Here is a 15,039-nt window from a genome sequence, read left to right as displayed (position 1 = left end):
TTCGAATTCAGATATTCGTTTTATGCAGAAAAATCCAACGTTCTAAAATATCGCATTAAGAAAATTAATAAACGCCCTACTATACGTTTCTAACCGTAAAATACGTTCGGATTTCAAAATTAAATAAATTTAAAAAGAAACAAAACTATATTATAAACTTTTTCACAGCAATAAGACGTATAAATGCCTACCTAAAAACACTCATAAAAATGTATTAGTTCTCGTATAAATGCCTGGTAAACATACCAACACGTATTAATGACAAATGGTGTCGTGACATGTTAGCTACATAACCTTAAAAACCAAAAATCTAGGTTTTTATCAAAATGTATTATAATGTCATCGATGTGTTGCTACTTCTGTTTTCATGGACTAAAGTTACTCTTGACAAAATTCGATTATTATTCTTACGAATAGATAATAGACAACGATAATAACAATAATAATAATATTATTATTGCCGTTACAAGTTTACGTGTTTTCCTTGATTTTCGCTCGAGCATAATATACTTGACCTATATACTATAATCAGAATTCTGTTCGCATAATACCTGAAATACGCGAGTAGGCCTTTTGAAGTGAGACGACTATTATAGTATTATATATAATAATATAATCATATATATATATATATATAAACATTATTATGATAATATACGAAGACACGTAGTTATCTCTGCGATTCATTCCAGTGTCATATTGAGGCGGTGGTAGCAGTTTTAATAAGACTGCCACAGCAGCTGTACATATAATACAACAGTTGCCGCGAAATGATAAAACGTAAATTTTGGCGCGAACCGTTTCACATAATACGCAATTACGAATAATGATTTAACGCCGGCGAAGGCATATGTATAATACTCTCTATACATATAATACCAAGGCATTCGAACGCGTATTCGGATTACCGCACACCTGAAACACTTCTCGTTGCGAGATATCGTTTTCTTATCTATTTCGGTTTTCAATTACGTGCTGCAGCAGGATAGAATAATCGCCTTTATACTCGCGCGTAGACTTATCCGTTTATTATTATATACATATAATATACATCGTCATACTATATTATTCGTATAGACCACGTGACGGCGTGTGCGTGTAATTAGTTTGTTCTCCCGTAGCAATGGAAAAAAAAATGGAAAATTTTGAAAATACACCAAAACTATTATATCGCAATAGATTATTGTTATGTGACATTATTTTATTTCGTTGATTCCCTGCACATCGAATATCTTCGGTCGTGTATATTATAATAAATACGTATGTATATATATATTATATAATAATATTTGTGGCTGGTATAGAGTAAGCATATAAATTTATATACATGCATCGCGGTTGCCCGGGAAACGTTGAAGATGCCTGATAACGGATCGTTGAACACGCGATACTCCGAGCGCGCGATGACGGTGTTTTTGTATACGCCCGTAAAATTGCAATTCCGTGAGAGCTTTTTTCCTTTTTTCTTTTCAGCCTCATTAAAAAATCTCCAGTTTTTTTTTTTAATATACCAGGATTCCGCTTGTCCACCACGAAATTCAATAAGGGATTATTTTTTATCTACACATGGATACATTTTATGGCCTAAAACCGTATATATTATCGAGTACCATTTGCATTTTGTTTTTTTTTTTTAATCTTAATCGTAGTATTGCTTACAGTTCCATTGTCTGTGCTTTTTTTTTTTTATTTAAAACAATTTCTTAAATATTCAAAGACTCAAACATATTGTGCAAAGTTAATGCTCTGGCAAAGGCGACATTCTGGACCAAAGGTAATGAATAAATTCGCTGCACTTTAGCAAGAACCCAATACAACATAAAACAAGTTAGATCAGCGTTGAGAATTTTTAAAATAATTCAAATAGGGAACAATAAAAAAAATACTATTAATAAGAAAAACTAAATTATTAGGGATAGAGAACATTACTAGTACCTATACTTACAATTATAATAATATTATAATTATTTATATTATAAATAGAAATGTCTGTATATGTAAACGATCTAAGTATAAGGTACTCGTAGTTCTGAAATGAAATGGATCATAAGTAATAACTTTAAAACCAATGAAATACATCTCGTAGCCAATTTTAAAAAAGTGCACAGTGCACACATCGAGATTCTTTGATTTGTGATATTTTTTGAGAGGGATACCATTGGTTACTTAGAATAAAATAAGTATAAAATAGTTATTACAATTGTATATAATTTAAATTTTATGTTTTATAAAAATGCAATTACTATAATAAAAATATGAGGTGTAATTTAAATTTAATTGGATTTATGACAGAGTAAATCCACTGGCATTATTTAATTCTTTATGGGCATCACCGTACAGAATCAGTAAGTAAAATATTATCATGAAAATTAGTAGTAAATGGTATGTAAATAATTGGTCCTTTTAATAAGACAATGAACCGACCATCGTTAATGAACTCAGTTGTAATTCGATATAATATTATAACAATAGTTAATAATGAACATGTGTGGTTGTACGATATTTATCGATATTAGTACCTAACGTGAAGGAATGTTACAGTTGTAGAACTTTTGTTCACATGAGTATGTGTTAACCATCAACTTTTTAATATAAATTAAAAAAAAAAAAGATAATACTAATTCAATTCAATATTAGGCAATAAAACATTATTATTATAACACGGCGTCTTGAATAGATAATTTAGCTACACCAATGTCGTGGTATATTTTTTTCACGATATAAAATATTACCATGGCATAATGATCGTTTATTGCAGCAAATGATAATAATTATATAATCAAAATGAATACAAATCGACATTAATTTATTATTTTAAAAATATTTATGCGTCGCCATCACTCAAAATCAAAGAATGCAATTCTGAGATGAAATCGAAAATAATAATAAATCGTTTTTGAATCACGCGCACCTGTCCCATAATAATAATTAAATAGTCACTGTATCGTACGAATTCCACTGTCAATGTTCCGTTACCTTTAACAATAATCATATTTATTTTTTTATAAGATATAAATGGTACTAAAATATTAAGTCAGCGATATGAAATTAATTTTTTACCTTTAGTAAAAGACCGCCACACACAATACACAATTACACTCCGTCCAGGGTTTTAATAATAATTATCGTAGTTGTGTATGCGCCGAGGCACAAATCGTTTTCCTAATCAAATATTATAATTTTCTGTAATCAAATTTGTTCTGATATCCGCTTGATATTATCTAATTTTCAAAAAATCATATATTATATGTATAAAACTCCGATTAACTGTACCCCCGTTGACTGCATCCTTTACATACATGCACAATAATTATACGTATAAATATAATATTAAAGCTGATTTTACAAGTTGTACCGAGATTGGTCTGATTTCAGCGAGTTTATACCATTTTTTTTATGTATTTATTCATCAAACATACTTAAAATATTTTAATTCCATAAAATACTTAAAAAAATGTTTTTTTTTTATGTATGGTACATTGAAAATGTTATTTTATAATTTATAATCAAAGTCAAATTTTAGGTTGAAATTCTGATTATAAAATAAAGGAGCATTAGGTGACATACAGATTATTCATGCATTTCAGTACAAAGCATTTTTTCTGTTCCTATTAATTAAAGTACATTGTATTTCTAATAGCATGCCTACTAGAGCTATGCATGGTCCGGTTTTTTTCGGTCATTGTGGTTTAAAATGTCTACAAACTATTACGTTAACCAGAACATGATGGTAAAAACCGATTAAAAAAACTGATAAATGATTTTTTTTCAAGCCGTAACATCTAACTAGTTGTTAATGTAGTTTGTATCAACGTTTTTATTTTTAAAATTTTAGATAGAAAAATATTGTTTAAAATATCATTAAGTGTTTTAAAAAATATTCAAATTCATTTTTTTTTTTTTTAATTATTATGGATATTTGTGCTAAAAATGTTTCATTAATTTATATGATGCAAATGGAATTTTGAATTTGTACTCTTTTCGTATTTTTCTAGTACAATATTATTTATCATTATTCAAATTTTAAAATGTTCATTCTTTTTTAATTTTTATCATAATTTATTGAAATATCTGTAGCTTTTTTTAAATCTATTTGACAATTCGCGGTTTCTATTACTTATAATGTATAAGTTATAAATAACTTCCATGTTCTATAAATTTAAATATTATTATGAAATAGTTATAAAACCCGTCGAAGAACTTATAACAAATTAATATCATAACAAGGTTCTCTCGACCACGTTACAATCCAAAAATATTCCTTTCATTTTATTTGTAGTATAATAATTATTGTTTTATGATCTTTATTATTAGCTTATGGTGAACGTACAACGTAATAATTGAGTATGCACAATATTTAGGCATGCTTTATTTTAACAACAATTCGGATACTACGTATACGCAGTACGCACGTATTCCATGTAATATATTTTAGTACCTATTCATATTTATATTATACTAATACGTTGATCCAAAGCTAATGTTCAGCTGTTAGGTCTTTTGTAAATCTATTTTGAGTTACGACACACATTCGTTGCGCTCCACACTTAATTACCCATTTCAATAATATTAATGAAAAATACTATTTCATTTCTAATCATTTTTAAAACTGACGGTAAACAAGTACACACTTTGCACTACGTCGTAAGTCATGTTAAATCAATATTATTTGTTATTTTACTAATTATATTTTATAGAAATTAATACCACCTATTACGAATTTAAAATTTTTCTTATACCAGTGTCTGTACAGTAATTTTTACTAACTTTAAGTCAGATTATACTTTTATGATTAAGCGAAAAAGAAATCCCGTCGCTTATAAGAACAATTTAATTTCGTAAACAAATAATAAGTCAGGTTTTAAGGTATATTTAAAGTAGAAGAAAATAAAAATGCCAATAATATAGATAATAAATTATCAAAATTAAGTAATAAATATTTACATAACATGAACATATAATACCTAATCAATAAAATTTTATATTAAAAATAAATGTTTTTAAATTTGTTTGCAAATTAGTGCACTGAATGCTTTATACCAGATTTTCAGTAAGTTTGGATATTCTCAATTATTATTGTATGCATATTTTTATACTTATACGGAGCAACAGCAGATACCTAATAAATCTGTACATTCATAATGTAAATAGTTAAATAATATCTCAATATTATTATATAACCGTTGATCAGTCGATTATCTAATGACGATTTCAAGACTTCTTGAACACCTATTGTATATTTGCTATATATTATTATATTCATGTCTTATATGATTTTAATTTTTCAATATGATCGTAACAAAAATCATTGATATATTCGTTGATGTAATGTAATAATATGTTATGCGTTCTACCTAATAACTGTACTATGCACTACCGCAAAGTCATATTATGAAATTATCGTAATGAATTTTGATTGACAACGAATTTATAATGTATAAATTTACATTCAGTCCAATTTTTTTTCCGAAGTACACCGTTATTTTGTTATATAATATAGGTAACTACTTACATATTATAATAATATAACCCTGGTCGTTGCGACTAGAAGCCGGGAGCAGTGCATTGTTATCATGCCTTAGCCGGTTCTAATGCACGACGGAGAAAATGGGGTTTTAGCATAATATAATATTTCCAACGTTAAACAAATACACATATGCGTTGTACTGTACGTTTATACCTAACCTGCAGGTATACTTTCATATGATATAATATATATATGTGCGAGTAGCTTGACGGCGAATCCAGAACCGGCCAAACTACGAAAACATGATAAATTAAGAACGTTGCATCGTTTCCGAAGCACACACACATATATACCTACTGCACCGGGGCCTATTATAAATCTATATAGCACACCACACCCGAAAAACCTCGTCTCGTGGCGTTTTACATAATACGATATATTTATATAATATACATAATATACATGTGCGCGTACGTATTTGACCTGACACAAAGCTTCACCCTTTTACCACCCCCGCCCCCTACCACAAATGTGTATTTCAGGCGATTTTTTTCTCCGGAGTGGCACGTTTTCATTTATCTCAGACGCGAGTTTCCGTTTCACCTCTCTCTCCATCGCGACTCACACCACTACTCACTATGACGATCCGTCGCAGAGCCCGTCGTTGCGCACACAATAAATTCGTACGATGTTTTATCCACTCTCACAAACGATTTATCGTTTATAGTTAGGTAGGTGTATAGATTGCATGCAGATGCTCGATCAGTGCTGACGTGTTGTATATTATATCCTATCATCCTACCACTGCCCATTCATCCATGAACCATTGCCGCGACGACTCATGCCAGCTCTGTACCCATCGATTGTATTCTAGGCATTTTGTTTGCAGTTGTTTGATAAAGGAAAATTGAATTCTCGTATATGGTCTTCACACACGCAGTTGGTGTCAGTGAAAAAGCCGATATTGGTCAATACAACTCTGGACTATAAAGATTGACTTACCAGAAATGCTCACCTATTTTTTTTTTTTTTTTTAATAATGCAGTTATTTATAAATCTGGTTTTTGGAAATTTTAAATAAATGTACCTAATAGCTATACTGTTAAATTGCTAAATTCTTTTGTTAATATTTTGTAATAATACAAACTTTAAAATAAGAAGCCCTCTACTGTTCATTGTTTAATAGGTGATCCATAAATAAATGTTCATAATATATCAAAATTTAAATTCAAGGAGGCGGTTATTATTTAAATAACAGAAGTTTGTATCATCAAATAGTACTCCTTAAGCAGTTCAAAAAATCTAAAGAATTTTAAAATATGGTTTTAAATAGATATATTAAAAAAAAACGAATAAATTAATCACAATATATTAAATGAAAAAAAAAATGTAAGTGATCATGCTTGATGATAAATCACTTTTTATTTGGGTGATTATATGTAAGTTCATCATTGACTTATCAATATAATAATTGAGTAAGCATAATAATTGACTATCTTTATATTATTCATATTAAATATATTTATTAATCAAAAACCACTGTTAGACACGTTTTTAATCGCATAAGCAGAATTATAGTAAGAAAATATCTGATCAAAATATATTGATAAGCATCGTTACGATCAAATTATTATTCTTCAAATATTCTGAAATATTTCAAACCCATTTTCACACATTCAATAATATAAAATATATATAATTAATGTGTATACTTAAATGTTATAAAACAATAAAATGTCCTGATTGTATTAGTATTAATGATTATATAACAAGATACATTTTTATCGAAAATTCGTTTAAAATCACGTATCCCAAACGTCTGGCATGACTTCTTTTCCGACCATTTGAATGCTACATATAAAATAGACAAAAAGATATTGAACAGTGCACGAATTTTCCATTGAGTTAGAAAAAACTATCTCCAATATTACCTATATATAATACAGTTAATACTTTTTTCAATTACCTGGTATTACCTAACTCCCACGTAAATTACAAAAAAGTTCTTTAAAATTTTTTTTTTCATTTGTTCTATACAATAAAGTCACTAGTATAGTAGGTACTTTAGATGAATTTTCTGATCGTGCCAATAATTCGGTAAACGAAATTTCTTACATTAAAAGTAGTCAGTAAAAGTAAATTATACGTAAGTTTTAACTTGTAACACATAATTAAAAAAGTATGTGTAATTGAAAATGACTAAAGAGGTCAAATAAATATTATATTATATTTTAAATGTTATAATTATTATAGTTAAGCATGATTATACTAATACACATGATGTAGTATAGTAAAGTTTTGTATTGTTAAATATAAATATATTTTAATGTATTAACCATTATTTTTTCTGGTCCATTTATCAGACTTTAAAGTTTTATTTAATACCATGCTATTAATGGTTTTATTTATTCATACGAGTTGTATCGATTTTTTAACACAGTTCAAGTTTAAAAATATTTAAGAAGATTTTTCTTAGTTGATATATTTTTTAAAGATTGAAATATGTAGGTCAATAAATAGTATACTATATACAGTTTATAACTAATACAATTTTAGGTTAAATCCTAACTTATATTTCTAATAATAATATAGTAGTATTTTAATAAAGTACTAATACACACAAAGCCTATTATAATGTGTGTAACATAATTTAAATAATACCATATGTGATGTATTAATAAAGTAATATTCTAACATCCACAACAATGTTATTCACAACTTTACTAAGTTGCTTAGAAAATTAAACTTAAATTCTTATAAAAAACGAATTTAATTTTACGCTTAACTTTCATTTTTTTTTCTTATATTCTTATAATTAAAAATTTTCGACAAACCTTCTATTAAAGGGTTAATCTAAAACTCTAATAACAGCAATGTTACTTACGAATTATAAACTACAAAGTAGCTTAAACATTTTCACAATTTTGACGGAGTTAGTGAAAATTCAAACGTTAAAAAAAAATTTGGAACGATGTATTTATAATTAAATTAAATTGCTTTAAAAAAAATGATTACCTTAACTAGGAATTATTTATAAAATTTCCAATCTTTTTTATTTACAAATAAAAATATTAAACTACAAAAGTCGAATAAAAAACTAAATTAATGCAATCATTTTTATAACTGTAAAGTATGCATAAAACACCTTAAATATTTTTTAAACAGCATCATGTCTTAAAAATGCATTTATTAAACATTTTTTTCTGATAATATCAGCCAGTTTTTTTTTTTTTTTAATTGGATTTTTTTTATCTCTCAAAATACAAATTAATTTCAATTTTTATCAGAAATTGTCCTTAAAATTCATGATTGGAAGGTTTTTTTGTTTTATAAAAATGTTTAAAGACACACAAAAAAAAAAAATCAAACATTATTTTTAAACCTACATCTTATAATGCATTATTATGAAATATTAATATACTATACGTATAGTATATTAGAAGAATTTCGAATATACGTACATCGCATACGTACGATTATTAATTATCGATGCTCAGAGTTCGTGCAAATACTACTCCATTTAGACTTTCCTCGCCTTTCCCAGGACAAGGATTTATCGTTTCAATGCTGCAAATACTGAAAACTCCCAAGCAATTTAAAAATCATTACCAGTATATCCTCATTGCACACTCCGATAATATAAAAATAAATTATATTGTGTTGTAACCATATTTTTTTATCCAAACTCCTAAAATTTTATACAGGAAAACAACATAATAAATCTCGTAAATTTAAAATTTAACCTTCTTGAGTGCTAAAACGGTAACTAAATTAACAGGTAACATTACGGGTATAGATTAATTTAAAATTTAATGGCAATATTAATTTTTTTTTTTATAAGATAATATTATCATCAAATATATAATATTTTACTAATAATGACTAACACAAATCGACTTGATTAAAATTAATGTGGTATGTAACAATACAAAGATAATTAATAGGCGTTAACCTAATATTATTACAGGTAATCGCAGTTTTAAGCATTTTTGAAAAAACCAAACGGCATACCATTTTACAGTCGTTAAGAACTATATACCAATTAGTCATAAATCAACCTTATAGCGTATATTTGAGTCGAATAAAGCACTGACTGAGTAAATAACTATGGATAATAATAGTAGATTCTTTATAATATGACGTAGAGCAAATTTTTTCAAAACATTTTGGCCGTCGGCCACCTATATCTTTATAAATTCTCACGGGTCACGTTCATAATAAAAACACGTATTTTAATACATTTTACTGTTTTAAGATTACAAATATATTAATATATTAATAATATTATTTAAAATTTGTTTGTAAGCCACCAAAAAATACGAGTTGAGCCGTGAATTTAAGATTACTGGAGTAAAGACTATATTATGAGGTAAGGCACGTATCTACTATCTAGGTTTTATTATCATATCTCTCCAAAACGAAGACGTAAAAATAATCGATATGTTTCTTCTGGAAGATGTCAACAAAGATGGTAGAGATATGTATTGTATTATATCATTTCTCTAGTAAGTAAATCAACCACCGCAGTCTATAAGCGTTATGCGAATCGCAAAATACGTGCTTTATAATATTAAATATGTATTGACTATTAGGCGAATCGATCAGGGAAAATGTATGTTTTTATATTTTCAACCTCCTACACTATGACGGACTTGAGAGTGTATAAAAATAAATCCCCGGACCAGGTATTTGCAAATGTAAAATATAATATTTAGGGAAAGACAAATATACCTACATGAGCGCTAACACGTGAGCTAGACAAGCAGGTGGGTATTTCGGGGTAGTGTTTTTTTTCACTAAAAAGATTTTTCATGTTTTTAGTTTTAATAATACTCTATACGAATGTTAACTATAGTTTTTAAAATTTGGCTCCAAAAAAATGCGTGTTTTTATGTTGAATACAATATATATTATGTATATACGAATAATGCGTGAACTAAACACATAGCTAAGGTGTTAAAACGCTAAAACCATTGTGTTAAAATTCATTTTAATGCCCACATTAGATTTAATCGACTTAAGGTTTACTGCAGTGTAAAAGTCCCAACCAACATTATTACTTTGGCAAAGTTGTGTTAGAACGGACCTAAAAATATAATATGGCAATTCTCGCATTATAATTAGTTTTACGTATAGGTTAAATTACACTAAGTACTCGAAAAGCTATCCTAAATATCACAATCATAATTACAGTTTCAATGATACCTACATGTATCAATGTATGCAAACATTTATAAACTTTAAATATCAAAAATAGACAAATTCTGTATGTAGATCATAGGCTGTGTGATGATATATTTATTTTTATAATAATTCACTACCCAGATTACCTCTACTTTTTTTTTTAATAATGATCTATTCAAATTCATATTTTTTATACAAACCCATTTGTATAGACTGTTTTTGAATTATTTAGTGGACGATTTTTTATAATATATTAATGCCAATGATAAAAAAAATCATAAAAATGATTTGTAAAAACATAAAACAAATGTAATACCTATTGGATTTAGTGTTCATCATAATTAGACAATTTTTAAAAGTAATAAGTAAGATTTAACAAAACTACTCGTACACATTTTAATGTTTTTATATCAAAATATTCGAAAAACATACCTGAATAATAATTTGAAGTAGTAAAGTGAGGTTTCGTTTGTATAACAGACGTTTGCACTTTTATAAATCCATAGTTAAATAATTTAAAAATTTATTTTTAAATCTTATTTAAAAACACGGGAACTCAGGTTTTATTGATTTTAATTAATTTCAATTTGAAGAAAAAAAGGGGGGCTAGCTGCTAGCATGTGGATTACTCTGTCTGTATTTTATAAAGTGGTGGATTTATTCCAAAAATATAAGACGCAGAAAAACGAGCTTTTTTATTTTTAATCATAAAAATACAAAATATTGTGTCTACGTGTAAAACATAAGAAATGATAAATCGAAAATGTGTATGGCGAATTATAGTATTATTATTGTTTTCGTGGCGTTTTTCTCGCCCGGTTCGAAACCCATTGTAAATGATTCAATTTGACGGCATAAATTAATTTATGGTTTGACGAAGTTTATGGAGGTACTTATTTATTCGCAGCAATATGTCTCTTTAAATCAAAATGAACGACTTTGTTATGCGTACGTTGGCGTGTGTGTATAATGGCGATGGTGGCACTGAAAATGATTTATAAAACTATTTACACGGTTCAAAAGTTCCCGACGGAAAATTTGTTGTATTATTATGTAGGTACGTGTGTGGAATAAAGGATAAAAACGGTTAACTGCAGCATACCGCGAACAGGTTATACTGTAACCATAGAATTTTATACTATACTGTCATATCATAATTTTACGATTTTATTTAACGACAAAGTACAACGTATGTATTAATTTAATATGAAATACGACATTTAAATATTTTCATAAAATATTCTTGTGGAATGTAACTGGAAATAAAAACTAGATAGGAAGACTGTATTGTAAGATATGATATCACCAAATTTTTACGTTGTATCGAAAATATAGTTATTGAGAATTTCGTACCATAAAAAATCTCCATATAACATGTAATCAATAATACTTTTAAATTAAATTTTTATTGATTTCATAAATAAATATAATTTTTTTAATAATTGTAAGTTGAATCATGGTTACTGATCATTATTAAAAATAAAAATATATACTTCGAAGATGGAAGAAGTCACAACACATCCCTACTAATCAAGTATATTTTTTAATATTTTTTGGGTAACTTAAATTTCAATTTGAGATTAAGAGTAACTTTAACTGTTTTTAATCATTTTGAATTTTCATTACCTTTATAAATTTAAAGTAAAATTATACAAATAATTTTTTCATTATATTGATACAAATATTCTAAAGTTTATTGAAGTAAAATTTTAGATTATACCAGTAAATTAAAAATATTGTCTGTTTCCGATTTTTTTCTATTTTGTGAAAATAAAATTGAAATTATTATAAGAAATTAATTATAATTGTTCATTCAAAAAGACCTACAACGTGTAGTATAAAAATTCAAAATTAATGATTTACATGCTAAAAACCTAACGATTATAAGATACCGGAAGACCCCGTCTGCATTGCACTCAACCGTTTGCTCAGTTCCAACGGAGTTAAATAAGCTCTTTGATTTTTTTATCCACATGGAAAGGTTTTATTTTTGATTTAATCGATAATTGTTCGACTGCGTGATAGAAAAACCTTGACATCTTCCACCGATATCGTTAAAGAAATAACATTTACGACATAAAACGACTTCACAATCAACCATGATTTTCTAAAAACGATTTTACGCTATGATTGGATGTATATAATGATTAATAAGTTCCGTGTACTACATTACTATAATGTTAGCTTAATGTAAATAACAAATACCAGCAAATAGTAACAAATATTTTAATCTGATTCTTCTTGAAGCATACATTAAACAATTTTTCACTTATACGAGTCAATGAATACAAATACTTAGAGCTATTTAAATTACTATGAATATCAAAATTATTTTTTTTTTTTTCGGAAACGGTTTATCTTAACACGGTTCAGTGTGAATTCGTAAATAAAAGTGTAATTGCATCGAAAATCCAATCTTTCCCGCACAATTATTATCGTATACGATGGCGAGTACTTACCGAACGTTGGCTAGTGTGTGCCTGCGGTTTCGGAGGAACTTGTGATACTTCTGCAGGTCACCGATGCTTCCCTGTTCGGCTTGCATCTTGGCTGCGACCGCTGCGGTGGAGGCAGCAGCGGTTTCGGCTGCCGCCGCAGCTACAGCTGCTGCTGTTGCCGCTGCTGCTGATGCTGCTGCTGCAGAGGCGGGCGTTTTGCTGCTGTCGCTGTTGTTGTCGTTGGTCGATAATGTCGCAGTGCCAGCGGCGGTGGTTCGTTCTTGGATACCCGAACCACCGTTTCCGGACACGTCCGAACTAACGGCGTTAGTCACGCTCTTAGTACGCAAGTTCTTTTTGCGTTTCCGGTCGGCAGCAGGCGCTGAAGACGACTGAATCGACTGCAGTTGCTGCTGGTGCTGGTGATGTGCCAACACCACCACCGTAGTCGCTGTCGCTCTGGGCCAGGTCGTGATAGTGGCCAACGGAATGCCAGACGACGAAGTTGGAGAGGCGCAACCGACGGTCTCGCGGACCGTCAGCGAACGGTCGCCGTCCGCTGACGCAGTCGGCTGGTCGTCGTCCTCTTCCTCCTCGATGTCGTGCAACGGCTGTTGTTGCTGTTTCGCCCCCGATGCGGTGACGTGCGGTTGTTGTTGCTGTTGCTGCTGGTTTGATTCGCTGGTGACCGGAACGGCGTACGGGGCCGAAGACGACTTCCGGTCGGTGTCTGCGGTGACAGGACACGACGGCGACGACGGTGGTACTTGGCATCCGGTCGAAGACGACAGGGTGACGGCTGTGATCTCGACTCGAGCCGGCGATGACGTGCAGGTGAATAACGATTGCGACGTCACTACCAGTACCGCTGTAGTTTCCGTCCTGTGCTGGTTACCGGTTTGCTGTTGCTGTAGGTGTTGTTGTTGTTGCTGTCGCTGCTGCTGGTCGTCGCCGGCTTCGGATGCTGCTGCTGCTGCGGCGTCGTCGTCGACAGCGGCGATGGCTGCCTGGCGGCTGTGGCGAAGGCGGCGGCGACGGCAGCTTCGGCAGCAGCAGCACCACCAGCTGCACTTGCTTGACGCGCCCCCCACGCCGCCGGCTGCTCGACCACGCTCGCCGTTAGTACCGGTGCGACCGGCGAGCGGACGTCCGTTCCGCCGATTTGGCCACTATAACACTGGACGTGACGGGTCGTTCTAACAACGGTCGCGAAGTCGTGTATCGGTTACGATCACCGTCGTTAGGTCCGGCGCTCGGTTTCGCTTCTGTTTCGGATGATCGATGTCGTCCTCTGCTTCCGGTTCGACTGCAGTTCCAATCGTCCGCCGAAGACGTTCATAATAGAAATTATTTCATTCGATAATCATTTTTTTTGATCTTACCGCGCGCCAGTCTGATGTGTGTGCCCACGCTCTGTGCAGAGGAGTTGCTGTGCTTTTATTTGGGAAAAACAATATATTTTATTTTTAATTTCTATTCAATTTTATGTATTATGTATATATATATATATATATATAACATTTACACGATATTAACATAACGTCATATCATGTTTTTGTTATGAAACTGTTAACTCTATCAACAGTACGGACCACCACTATCCTGATAGTACAGACACATTGTGTGTCTTGTATGTATTTATACAACCAACTATTATTACATTATCGTTAAAATATTATTACTTCGTAACAGTAGTTTTTGACTTCCTCTCACGACAACCTGACTTAATTAAAAATAATTAGTGGCACATCATTAAGTCGAAAAATTATGACATAAAAAAAAAATCATTTTTTGAACAAAATAATAAAATTCTTATTAAAATGTTTATTTTTTCAAAACTATTACGTAGGTTTATGACTATATTTACAAGACATCCAGCTTACTGTAAGCATATTATTTAGACCTATTATTATAGTAACCAACGTATTATATACCCCTATAATTTATAGT

At 30.2% G+C, this 15,039-nt stretch overlaps 1 protein-coding gene across 3 annotated transcripts in view; it reads right to left on the bottom strand.

Annotated features, from left to right (window-relative positions):
- Nucleotides 1–15,039, bottom strand: part of LOC114131724 (cAMP-specific 3',5'-cyclic phosphodiesterase) — a 657,881-nt gene that overhangs the window by 333,488 nt on the left and 309,354 nt on the right. Inside the window, exon 1 of one of the 3 annotated variants that reach the window (XM_027997021.2) lies at nucleotides 13,111–14,107. The exons of the other annotated variants lie outside the window; for them this stretch is intronic. Within the exon in view, the coding sequence (XP_027852822.2) occupies nucleotides 13,111–13,196 (86 nt within the window). The 5' untranslated portion in view covers nucleotides 13,197–14,107. Of the gene's footprint in view, nucleotides 1–13,110; nucleotides 14,108–15,039 lie in introns of those variants that run through there. 3 annotated transcript variants of the gene reach the window in all.

The sequence above is a fragment of the Aphis gossypii genome, chromosome 1 (genome assembly GCF_020184175.1).
Source record: "Aphis gossypii isolate Hap1 chromosome 1, ASM2018417v2, whole genome shotgun sequence".
In the NCBI taxonomy this organism is placed as follows: Eukaryota; Metazoa; Arthropoda; class Insecta; order Hemiptera; family Aphididae; genus Aphis; species Aphis gossypii.
This window is presented reverse-complemented; position numbering and strand designations above follow the sequence as displayed.